Source organism: Amphiprion ocellaris, chromosome 11, assembly GCF_022539595.1.
Source record: "Amphiprion ocellaris isolate individual 3 ecotype Okinawa chromosome 11, ASM2253959v1, whole genome shotgun sequence".
NCBI classification, from domain to species: domain Eukaryota; kingdom Metazoa; phylum Chordata; class Actinopteri; family Pomacentridae; genus Amphiprion; species Amphiprion ocellaris.
The window spans coordinates 17,926,703-17,939,330 of record NC_072776.1 but is presented as its reverse complement, the minus strand read 5'-3'; the positions used below and the strand labels follow the sequence as shown (position 1 = coordinate 17,939,330).

Genomic DNA, 12,628 nt, shown 5'->3' with positions numbered 1-12,628 from the left:
CCCCATTGAACCATGATCTGTGAGAGATAAAGAACACCACTGCACCAAATATTGACAGAGAAGATTAGTAATGGAGTTAATAATGACATAAAACTGATGTTTAATGGGATTTTTTGGTTTCTGACATTTCTGGATAATTAAACATGACCCACTAACATCATTACTGTTCCTGAGAATCGAACCTAACAGGAGAGTTAAGCAACTAATATATTAAAGTTGGAAATATACACATGTAAAACTATATTTAGGCTGATGTAAGGTTTTCCATTTGAGAATAGATGTCTCTGTTGAAATAAAAAAGATAGCAAAGGTGTACAGGTAAAATATTCTTTGTGTTCTTCATCTACAGCACCCTTGAGTACCTGTTCAGGAATAAATGGCTGGATATGTACACAAGGGCCGTCTTTGTCGAGTTCACCGTTTATAATGCAAATGTGAACCTCTTCTGTGTTGCCACACTCTTACTGGAGACCACAGCTGTCGGTAAGGAGTGCTATTCTGGAGCATGCTGAATATATAACAGTAGAATTTAGACTGCAGTCTGAGTTTATTTGAGCTTGGTCTTGCCCAAACTGGCATATACTGCTAATTTGTCAGAACTCCTTGGTGTCTCGTGTGAACTCCTTGGGTACCCTTTAGTGTCATTTTTAACATCTACAGTAGTGCCAGAGATTCATGAATGTCAGAAATAGACACAATGAGTGGAGAACCAAATGTTCTCCTCCGCTGTCATCACTGTAGCCTTGTAACATTTGATTAAGATCATAAAATGCTGTGTTTTAATCATACATTGACCTTTTTTGTAAACTTAATCAAGTACTTTTGGTGCTAAATTTAACCAAACAGTGAGTAAAAATAAAAAAATTACTTGAAACAGCAACAACACAGACTGTAGTCTCTACCTCTCCAGCCTATGAGGCCCTTTAAAGCTGGAAAAACCTCTTGACATTTATTAGCATTGAATACTGACACAGGTAGCAATACAAATAACTCTCAGGAGCACGTGGCTTTGGCAAAAACAGCGTTATTTCATGCCCTTGGTTGCTTTTTTTTTCACTTTTCATGCCTTCACACTTTATGAATGCAACCATGCTGCCCTGTGTGTTTTTAAAACGAGTTCTTTTTTACTGGCTTTACAGGAGCATTTCAGTTCCAAAGTCAGATGCAGAGTGTTCGTCTCTACCAGTCGACTGGTGGTCTTTACATCTTCGTTATGGTTGCTGAGATCATTTATTTGCTTTTCATCCTCCATTACATGTTCCTGCAGGTAAATCCTAGCGTGACTACTAATTGCTTGGTTCTTGTCATCCACACATCATTTCAAATTATTTTTTCCAGTGCGACGAGCAGCGGTTTCTGTATTTACTGAAGCCTTAACAAACGTAGAATAAGCGTGGCACGGCTTGCTTTATTAATTTTTGATTTCGTGGCTAAATGTTTCCCAGAACACACCCTTGTTGTTCGCTGCTGTGACAGGAACTGGACAAGAGGATTATTAAGATTCAGAGACTGACGGAGGTTGAAGAGCTGATGAAGCCACTGTGCATACGGTCAACAAATCAAACTTCAGAAACTGATTTTTCTGTAAATCTGAAACCAATTTAGAGCTGACTCAGAGCAGCTGTCAGACGCTATTCAGGTTTATTCTTTTGTATCATAATAGAAGGTCATTTGTGGATGTAACAATATTAATCCTCTCTCTGTAATTTCCTTCAACATGAAGCACTCAGTCGTATTGTACTGATATTTTTCCAGTTTCTCTGGAGTCCTTTTATGGTCGTACATAGTCACCATTATTTGTAATGTTTTAGATAATAACATCCTGCTGTTGTTTCTTGTGACCTTTGTTCTGGTGATATACATGGGTGCACTTAAATAAACATGTTATATAATTGTACTTGACAGGATGTGATACAAGAAGCATGTGTGCATCTATCTGAAGTTCACCCCTGAATAAAGTTTCAAGGGACTGCACATAAATCATGCATATTAAATAATGTTACATTAGTTTTATTAAGAGATGCAAACATTTGACAAGGTATGAACTGACATAATCATGAGTAAAAGGTTTATTTATTTGATATGATGGTTACATAAATACTAAATATACCCAAACAGCAGTATAAGTAAAAGCATCTAGTTTAATACAATATTATTTTTCTGAATATTTACTGGATGACTTTATTCACACCTTCACATTCAGGCCAACGATGCAAATCCTTTTTTTTTTTTTTTTTTGTGCACCTTTTCATGTGTAATTTTCAACGTACTGCTCATGCACACAAACCAGCTCCTGTGACGTCATGTGCAGCAATTAGCTTGTTTGTTTTCCTCCAAAGGGCAAATTAATGAAGCAGCAGCGGTGCTCTTACTTCAAGAACAAGTGGAATCTTCTGGAGCTGACTATCATTCTCCTGAGTTGGAGTGCTTTGGCTGTCTTCATCGTGAGGAACGTGCTCGGGGACCGTGATATAACCTACTACCAAAACCATAAAGACCAGTGAGACCAATATACAGAATACTGCACTGAAAACAAGTCTTACCGGTGCCTCTGTAATCATTACGCTGTTTTGTTTGTTGTTATTTTATTGCTCCACTTCATATGACTGACATCTTTACTGCCTGTGTAGGTTTGTCAGCTTCCTCCAGACAGCCACCGTGGACTCACTGCTTCAGTATCTGATCGCCTTCCTGGTCCTGCTCGCCACTGTCAAAATGTGGCATCTGCTCAGACTGAACCCCAAGATGAACATGATCACTGCTACACTGCAGCGAGCCTGGAGTGACATATCTGATTTTCTTGTGGTCATTGTGATCATGCTAGCGGCATATTCCATAGCAGTGAGTATCCTGACCATTGACCTTGGCATTCCAAGATATTTTGATATTTGCGGTGCTGTAGGAGGCCACCTTTAATGTATTTCTGACTTTTATTCTTGTAATTTAAGCTATATTTTCTGTGGTTTAAAGGACAATATAGGAATGAAGCGCATAAAATAGTATTGAAGTCACCATTATCGACAAAATTGTCCACTTAATCAAAATTGAATGTTCCGACGGACAGAAATGATTGCAATGGTTCCTGTGATGACTTGTGTTCGTATTATCTTTCTAGTGCAACGTGATTTATGGTTGGGAGATATCATCCTATAAAACTCTAATGGATGCTGTTCTGACCATCATCAGTTTGCAGATCGGCATCTTCAACTATAATGAGGTGGGTGATGTGTTCTACTGTTCAAAGATGGAACATTGTTTAACACATAATGTTCAGAGTCGAGATTTTCTGGTGTAACAGAAGATAACCAAGATCTGTGTCATCAAGGTTTTTTCATTCCCTCTTTTCTGATGTGGTTGGTTTTTAGTTCCAAATGCCTCACTGATGTGCTGTTTTCTAGGTCTTGAACTACTCGCCTGTGCTCGGTGGATTCCTCATCGGTTCCTGTATTGTGTTCATGTCGTTTGTGGTGCTCAATCTCCTCGTTTCAGTGATCCTTGTTGCATTCAACCAGGAGCAAATATATCACAAGGTAAGATTTGTGGCAAATCATTACTTTTTAAGAAAGTCATTTACAGTAAATACAAATTCTAAACGGTTTACAGCAAACATACACTGCACAGTGCGTAAACTGTGTGTGTTTATGCACTGATTTGAGTCATACTTAGCTGTTTGACAAATATCCCACTGCCCAAGAATTCTGTCTACAAGATCAGTGTTGAGTTGATTGTACACTTGAAAACAAACTTAGCAGATCCCAGTCACAATCCAAGGGGCAGCGAGTGACAAAATAAGTTGCATTGATCCTTTGGTAACATTGTTTCTTGAAATTTTCAAGGCAATAAGTCAATTTAATTAGAACTGAATTTGAATAAACTTCTTGAGTAACAGCTGGAGGCTAGTTCCAGGTCAGTTGAGGGCGGTCGTGACAAAAGCTAGAATCCACCACTGAGGTGAAATCAGTCAAGCATACATTCCCACTGTCCACTGTTCAATACCTGACATGCTTGATGTACTCTGTGCAGATACAAACACATTAATTATGGCTGCAGGGTGTATACACCATGTTGAAACCCTCTCAGACAACCATCCACGAACAGAAAATGACCACAATCATAACAGCAGAAAAAAAAAAAAACTTCATTTACTACATATGATCTGTCTGATCCTTGTTGATCTAATTATTTAAGGGTATAGGCCTTTGTTCAATGGTCATAATGTTGTTAACAGTAGAAAACAATACTGTTTTCACAAAATAATATCCAATATTTTCATATTTAATAATATATCCATCACATGTGCCATTTTCTGTTAGAAATCCTGCTTTTATTTTTGATATTTTGAGTACATTTAATAACATTTCACTCATACATGCAGGTCTTTAACTATTATTGGAGTATTTCAAATGAGACTGAATGTCAAGTTAATGCATAAATTAACATTTATTTAGTTGTAAGAAAAATATTTACTTACATGCCTGAAAGGTAAAGCTGTTAGAAGCTGTCTTCTAATCCGATCAGTTGACTGTGACAGAATGTGTCAACTCTGTACAGGAAACTTTGTCTTCTCAGACTTTTTATGTGCTTTAAATACAATACAATACAATGAAAATAATCAGTAGCTGCCTGTTCCAGACTTATACACTGTAGAAATGCATATATTTTTTATTTATTTGTTATCTGCTCTCATGCACAAGCAAAAGCAATATGGAATATAAGGAACCATAAAGTTTTCATTGTGTGTGAAGTAAATGCAAAAACAGACTAATGGTTGACATATGAAAATACATACACTTCTGCAGCACCACTCAGCTTTAGGTTCTTTTTTGTACAATAGAAGATAAATTAGCAGCCAAAGAGATATATTTCCATCAGGTGCATGTGGACACCAATCAAAGCAAACATGAGAAATAATACTGAATCTACATTAGGTCTTCACATAAATGTGAATGATTATCTGCATCTGCTGTGTTTGTAACTAAAACAGCTGCTTGCTGACGCATTTGCTATTGCGAGCACTGTTTGAGAATTAACTGGCATTACTGAGTGCAGCTGTCAAGAAAAGTCAACATCTACAAATTCTAATCACCAGTTCATCTGCAGAATGACTGTAAATCACACACAGCTGTATGGGTGCTTGACTACAAACAAATAATTTCACAAATGTGTCCCCAATTGAATATCAAGCTGCCTTATAATGACCTCCAAAATCCAAGGCTGGTATTGTTTCAGAAAAAAAAAATTAGTTTCACAGCACAGTTGACCAGATTTCTTGATTTTGTGTGTGTTTTAAGATCCTGCACTGATCTTTTTTCCCCCAAAACAATTGCTCAGTCACTTTGTATTTCTTTAATCAGTTCTTGCAGTTTACACTTCTAGAATGCTTTTTAAGAGGAAAGTAAATAGAAGTTGGACAAAAACACAGCTTTGAACATGATTACTGTAGCGGTTTGCTGCTGAAGGTAACAGGACCAACACAAAAGCTACTGGATGTTGACATCAGTATGTCTTTCTCACATTTTTCTCTCTATTGTGTGGGAGGCACAGCTGCAGTTTTGTTTGGTGGAGGCCCGCTGTCAGATTAAATCTGAAATTCTTCTTACTTTAGACAGAGAAAGTGGTGTCATACCTTTGTTTTGCTGAATATGAACCTCTGAATGTATGTAGCATTTTAGCTCTTTCATCTTTCTGAACATGCAGAATGTCGGTCTCATTTCTCGTTGGGCGTTCCCAGTGTGCAGTGGTTAATACTTTCCAAAGTGATCCACAGAAGCACCACCAGTGAGCCAGCAACAAGGTCACGAACAACCAAAGCTCACTAATGAGAGTTTGGGGCATGAAGGCCGCCCTGTGTGGTCTGACTACGCAGAGAGGCAAGAAATTGTGAAGAAATTGCTGAAAACCTTATTGCTGCTGTGATAGAAACGTTTCAGAACATACAGTGTTTTTTTAGTTTTCTGCATGTGAGGCTGTGTAGCCATAAACCATTCAGAGTGTCTATGAGTCATGCATAGGAGCATCAGACATAATCCATGAAACAATGGCAGAAAGTGGCCACATCTATAATCATGTTGGATGGGCGGGAAACGTGTGTTCTCTACCTGGGGGGGAAAGGCAGCCGGATGCACTATGGGAAGATTGCAAACCAGAAGCAGTGTGACGATTTAGCAAATGTTCCGCTGGAAAACCTTGAGTCCTGGCATTTATGCACATTATACACATACCACATACTTACCCCAATAGAGCCCAGCGTAGTGCCCGTGCTACGATTGCAATTCATGTTTGAATGGCGGTAGATTTGAGACCAGATAAGATAGATCGAACATCCTTTTTTTTGCATATAAAATCTGGAGAGTTACACTATCATTTCACACATTCACCATGTCTGAGAGCGTTTTTTCATTGCAGTGAAGGGTTTACAAAAATACACAATAAAGCGCACATAACAAAAATCCTCATAAACGAGCCCACAGGATATTGTCCAACTTATTTACATATTTGAGAGATACAGCTATACAATTTCTGTATTTTGAAATATATGAGAACGATTTTCATTGTTTTAGGTTTATTGCACTTTTAGGCAATTTATTCTAGCAGTTAAGACACAAGTCAATACATATGATTAAAATTTAGGATCTGAGGGTTATATTGATCTAAAGAAAATAAAAATATTCCAAAAAATTTAACTATAATATGTAAAAATGTAGAAATATGTCCTGGAGGACTTGCACAATGGTAGGTCTTAAAGAGACATTGTTGCAAAAAAAAAAAAAGAACCCCCCTTTGTTGAAATTCCCTAGTAACAATGGCGTCTTTCGGCAGGATGGTGTGCCCTTCGACACTGCGAAAAAGAGTTCACGAGTGGTTGGAAAAATGTCACAAAGATTATAAGGTGTTAACTTGACCTCCAAATTCCCCAGATCTCTGCCTTCACCCCAAGTCAGCAAGGATAGACTCCAGTGTCCCACGACCCTAATGAGGATTGAGCGGTGTATAGATAATGGATGGATGAATTTCTGTTGTGTGTTTGTGCTGTAAAAAAAAATTTTAAAAGAGTTTTTATATCCAGCCATGAAAATGGAAAACAAAGTGGCTCAGACTGATCCACACATGCAACACTATTCCAGCATAGTGGAGTAAAAGTGAGTTGTGGGAGTGAGATGGACAATCAATCTGCCACATGCTAATTACCTAAATGTGTTAGCATAACAGTTAGCATAACAGTTAGCACATCAGCAATCTCAAATCAGACTCCACCATTTGACAGCTTTAAAAAAGTTCTTGCCTTGCACTGACGATCACAAGTTTGACACACATTGTGCTGATTCCTCTGAAATACATCGCCTTCAATAACACAGCAGAATACCAATCAGCAGAATCAAACCCCGGAGCAAAACCATTTGGAAAAATGTTAAAACAAAGGAATGCCTCTAGAGCAGCAGGGAATTCCAGTTAATTTGGTTTCATCCCGAGTCGTATTTGTCAGTGTTAATTAATATCATCTGCATTCAAACAATGTGGCTTTTATCCCAAATTTTGCTTAGTGGTTTTAGAAAGCTCTGAATGTTATCCATAAACAAAGAGGTGTCAGGATTTTAGCAACCCGGCTCTATTTCCCCTCATTATTATTGAGGAGCCATAGCACAAAAGCAAGTGCCACAGAGAAAAGACAATTACTTTGTAGTTATTCTTGGTGTGGGCGTTGTGTTTCTCAGTTACTGCAATACCTGGAATACACTTCAGTATTTTGAGATGTCTGTATGTCCCGCTGCCTAAAAGAATTTGTTTTTTTACTAAGTAGGATCAGCAGTCAAAAGCAGTCCGTACATGATTTGTCCTCAGTAATGAGTAGTGTCAAGAGCATCTCTCCAATATTTATTTTTAATTTATTGATTCTGAGTCTTATCTTTCCTTCTCAGCCCTCGGAAGAGGAGGAGAGTGTCGACCTGTTGCTGAAGAAAATCTGCAGTCTTTTTGGGATCAGATATGAAGACACGAACGACTCGCCGGGGCCTGATGTGAATGGCAGCAGTGGGTCGACCCTGAACAACAGCAGGAATATTCACAACACTCCCTCAGTTGACGTCAACATTTTTCAGACATCTGACAACAAAGTAAATCCAGAGGGACACAGTTTAATTTAGTTCTGCTTCATCGCATCAAATGTGATTGTTTTTGCAAGCAATATTATCCACGCTCATTTGTTCATGCTTCTTTAATTTTTCTCTAATTGTTTGCTGCTTGGAGATCAGAGCATGCTGTGCTGCACTGTGAATATGTTGTGATAGATAATTGTCACCTACAGGATTACTCTGTTGTTTGTTGGAGGATATTCATTTAGACATTAGTTTAATTGCAAATCCAATATTTTGGTCCACACTTCTGTTGCACACTCCAGTATAGATGCTGCATCAGTTAACAAAGATATGATTGCTAATTAATTAAGTAGTCAACATGTAAATAATTTAGAGTAAATATAAACTCATGAAACCACCTAGAAAAATTAAGGAGCTTTTTTAATGAATGAACACAATTAACTTAAATTCTCATTAAACACAGTACAAAACTCAGTTAAATCACTATAATTAATCGTTATTTGCTATACGTAAAAGCCGATGCAGCAAATGCTGTATGAATTTAAAGCATATTTTTCTTGTAAAATAAAAGCATTAAAAAACATACCTGCAGATTTGTTTGGATGCATTATTATCATCTGCTTTCTTCTCCATTATGACCAAACGCGCTGACTGTATGTATCCACTGATCTGCCACAACATTAAAACCACTCAGTTAAAGAGTACAACATTCAATATTTTTTTTATAATGCAATGTGGATGTTACTTACACCTACACAGTGTATACCGACCGAGTATACCTCCTCGGCAGCTGTGTTCAACCCCAGCAGCCTCCTCCAGCAGAACGATGTCCCCTGGCACACCGCAAAAACTGCTAAAGAGCGGCTTGGAGAACAAGCCCAAAGCACTGAACAAGGCTCCAAACCCTCCAGATCCCAATCTGATCAAGCCACATTAGAAAACACCTGAAGAAGTCCAAATTAAGGGCCTCCCAACCCCACAACCCACATGACCTAAAGGCCAATGGTGTGCGACACCACCAGAGGTAATATAAAAGAAGAGGGTTTAAATGGACTGTGGGAGGAAGCCAGAGCACCCAGACAAAACCCAAACAGAGCAAACATACTAACTCCACCCTGAAAGACCCCATCTGACTAGTAGATTTGAACCCAGTTTGATTGTTTTTTAAGTATCTCTGGCTTGCTGCCTGTTGCCTGCAGCCATTCATCTAACAGCTTACTGTCATTGTTCCTGCTTCATTACAGCTCTGCAAAAATTACAAAAGATCCATTCATGAAGCGGTGCCAAAATTGAAATGACATAGAATTTTTTGATAAACACCTGCTATCAGCACAAATGACTGGGACAAACACTATGATTTTTATGGCTCCTTTACAAAAATAATAGCCTGCTATGTTTCCCCACTTCACACCTAAAAATGGAGCTATGGTAAGAGGATGATCTATGTAAATAGCAAAAGATCCATATTTACATAACACTTTTTAAACTTTAGGTTCCAAAGCACTCTACAATGTGTTTCTCATGTGTCCATTCATACACTCACATCAGTGGTGGTACAGCTGCCATACAAGACGCTAGCTCAAGAACACTTGAGCAAATGGAGGGGCTGGGGGTTGAAACACCAACCTTGCAACTTGTGGTCAACGTGCTCTACTGGTATCAAGATAAGACATTGGTTGCCTTGGAAATCACCACATTGTTTACTCAACACACTCCGTAGCAAGCAGAATGTTGAGATGTACTTCGTTGGCATCTTTTTGATGTCTTTTGATGCTACTGTTTTCATGCCATTGTTGACTTTTTGGGCACATTATCTATCCATTTTCTAGACACTGGACTGTGGGCAGAAGCTAGAGCAGCCTCACCTTGTTGCCTAGGTGCACTATATAATGGATAATATTAATGAGAATTCATACAAACAACATGACGGTTACTGTAATGCACTGCATTGTGAACACAGGATGATTTTGGACAAAGACATTGTTTTCCTGTGAAACCAGTAACCCATCCAGCAGAGGAATGTCAGACTCTGTCATCACCAAGACCGACCGTTATACTGTATAGAGACTGTATAGAGATACAGTATTTATGTTATTGAAAACTACTCTTGTTCGTGTAAGATCCCCAAAATAGACACAACTTTGATATGTCTAAGATATACAATATACTGTGAATGCAGCTGAAGTTTACTGAGAAAACTCTTTTTTTGATACAGCTCATATGTTTAATGTGCAACACTGTACTTTTAGACTGTTCCCCAGCTGATCATTACAGGAAAAGAGATGCAGCCTTCATCGGGAGAAGACAGACGTGTCATTCCAGAATCAAGAATATTAATCTGCAGCTATAAGAGTCTCTGCTGGTAACACTTTCCACAAGCTTGAACAACCTGGCTGCAGGTGTTTGCTTCCACTCAGACACAGGAAATAAGCTTTTATCTTCATCCCAGACATGTTGGATGAGGTTGTGGTCAGGACCCTGGGGCTGTCCGGTCAAGTCTACTAATTTTTAATGGCTCTCTGCCAGGGCACCATCATGCTGCAACAGGAAATAGCTTTCCTCAAACTGGTACTTGTGTTGGAAGCACTAATAGACGTGTATGCTGTAGAATACAAAGAGGTAAATAATATTATTGGGAGATTTCTGTTCCTATCCAAACAATATGAAAAAATTGTTATTGTTGTGAAAGTGCACAGGCATAACGTTCCCACTGCTGCCAACAAACCTTTTCTGAATAGCGCTAATGATGCATACTTCAGCACTCTGGGTGCTGCCGTGGTCTGCTGCTCTCAGGCAAACCTTCACCTCACAGCAACACTCACAGGTAGCACTGTCAAGTTAAGCGTGATTTTATAATCGTATGCAGCCAACCTCACAAATTAAAACAGGCACCCGCGTACTTCTGGAGTTATGAAGAATCCGATTCTCATGTTTTTCTCACATGTTCTAGGAGAGGCGTGCCGGAAGCTGTCAACTGCATGTAATGGTTAGTTGCGACTGCAGTCACTGCAATTTTAAACTATTTTCCAAAGGATTAACAGAAATAAAAGGTCACATTTGTGAGACTTGTTGTGGCATTTTCGAATGTATTGTGGTGGCTCAGCAGAGAGGAAAAACCGTGACAGCCAGTGAAAGTGCTCTGATGACATGAAAGCTCCAGAATTTACATTGACTGCATGAGGCTGTCAGCGCACTAAGTGGACACCATCTGTTCAATACTACACTGTAGGAGGACAGGCTGTCTGCTTACAATACTCCTGGTGATTATTTTGTCACTTTGTCCACGTTTGACATCTTTTCTCCCTCTTATTCCTCCAAACTATGCCCATGAACACTTTCTTTCAATGCAAAACATATGATGGCAAATGTCTTACGAAGGAAAATCACACAACATGTAGCAGGACAGACAGGAGAGCAAGCAGACAGGCTTTATTCTGTGTGGCTGCATGTTTCTCACACAATCCTGTCTCATATAATGCACGTTAATGAACAATTAATAAGATTTGCCATTGTAAGTGCTATATATGTTCACCAGAAACTTTTCTTTCGATTCCATGAGTGTTTGATAATCCTTAACTACACAGAGGTGATGAGTTAAAGGCACATGTCCTGTTGTGTTCCACATGTTGCACTTTGAGCCAGTTAAAGCCCTGATTACAATTCGGTTATGTGTCTTGTGCTTGAATATTTTACAGGACCACAATCTTTTCATCTGTGCTTGCATGAATGTTAGATGCTCAGTGGATAGCATCTGCACTGAGGTAATGTGTAACAGTTGGCATGGGAACAGTGCAGAGGTAATGAAAGTTTCTGACGTTTTGGAACGACAAACAAAAGAGAAACACACATGGAATCAATCTGTTGGAAATTTTGAAAATTAAAGTTACGACATGAACAGGGCTAGTTGTTGACATCTTGAGCTTTATTAATCCGCTAAATGATTTTTATCACCACGAAATCCCAGCAATATCCTGAAAATCACACTGTGCTAATCTGGTCACATCACAGGACAATTTTCAGGCTCTTGTTCTCAGAGTACACAAGCAATTCAATTCGACCTTCAGTGTTATTTACAGAGCACAACATCTTTCCATCATCTCAACACGGTTTAGAACACATGGGAAAGTCAAGATGTTGCAGTATTATATAGAGAGACACAACAGTTGCCCGTTGAGAGAGAACTTGGGAAGGGAAAACTCCAGCAGAACTCGCAGTAGGCAATTTTTCTGAGAGAGAGAAAAGATGTAGAGACTCCAGTAGCAGGATACTAAATTGTAAATGAGCTCTGTCAAACAGAGTGATAATGATAGGAAAAATGACAAGCAGAAAAAAGCACAAATTATGGATGGGATAAGACAAGTCAATGAAATACAATGGAGGCATACACACCGATCAGGAATAACATTATGACCACCTGCCTAACACTGTACTGGTCCTCCTTTTGCTGCCCTGACCCATAGAGGCATGGACTCCACTAGACCCCTGAAGGTGTGCTGTGAGATCTGGCACCAAGATGTTTGCAGCAGATCCTTTGG

The 12,628-nt window shown here is 38.9% G+C and overlaps 1 protein-coding gene across 1 annotated transcript in view; it reads left to right on the top strand.

Annotated features, from left to right (window-relative positions):
- LOC111582950 (polycystic kidney disease protein 1-like 2) overlaps window positions 1-8,696 on the top strand; it is a 48,535-nt gene extending 39,839 nt beyond the window's left edge. Inside the window, exons 38-44 of the mRNA XM_035957974.2 lie at window positions 350-483; window positions 1,140-1,267; window positions 2,340-2,500; window positions 2,631-2,841; window positions 3,116-3,217; window positions 3,399-3,530; window positions 7,917-8,696. Coding sequence (XP_035813867.2) covers window positions 350-483; window positions 1,140-1,267; window positions 2,340-2,500; window positions 2,631-2,841; window positions 3,116-3,217; window positions 3,399-3,530; window positions 7,917-8,141 — 1,093 coding nt within the window. The 3' untranslated portion in view covers window positions 8,142-8,696. The remainder of the gene's footprint in view (window positions 1-349; window positions 484-1,139; window positions 1,268-2,339; window positions 2,501-2,630; window positions 2,842-3,115; window positions 3,218-3,398; window positions 3,531-7,916) is intronic.
- Window positions 8,697-12,628: the final 3,932 nt, after the last annotated feature.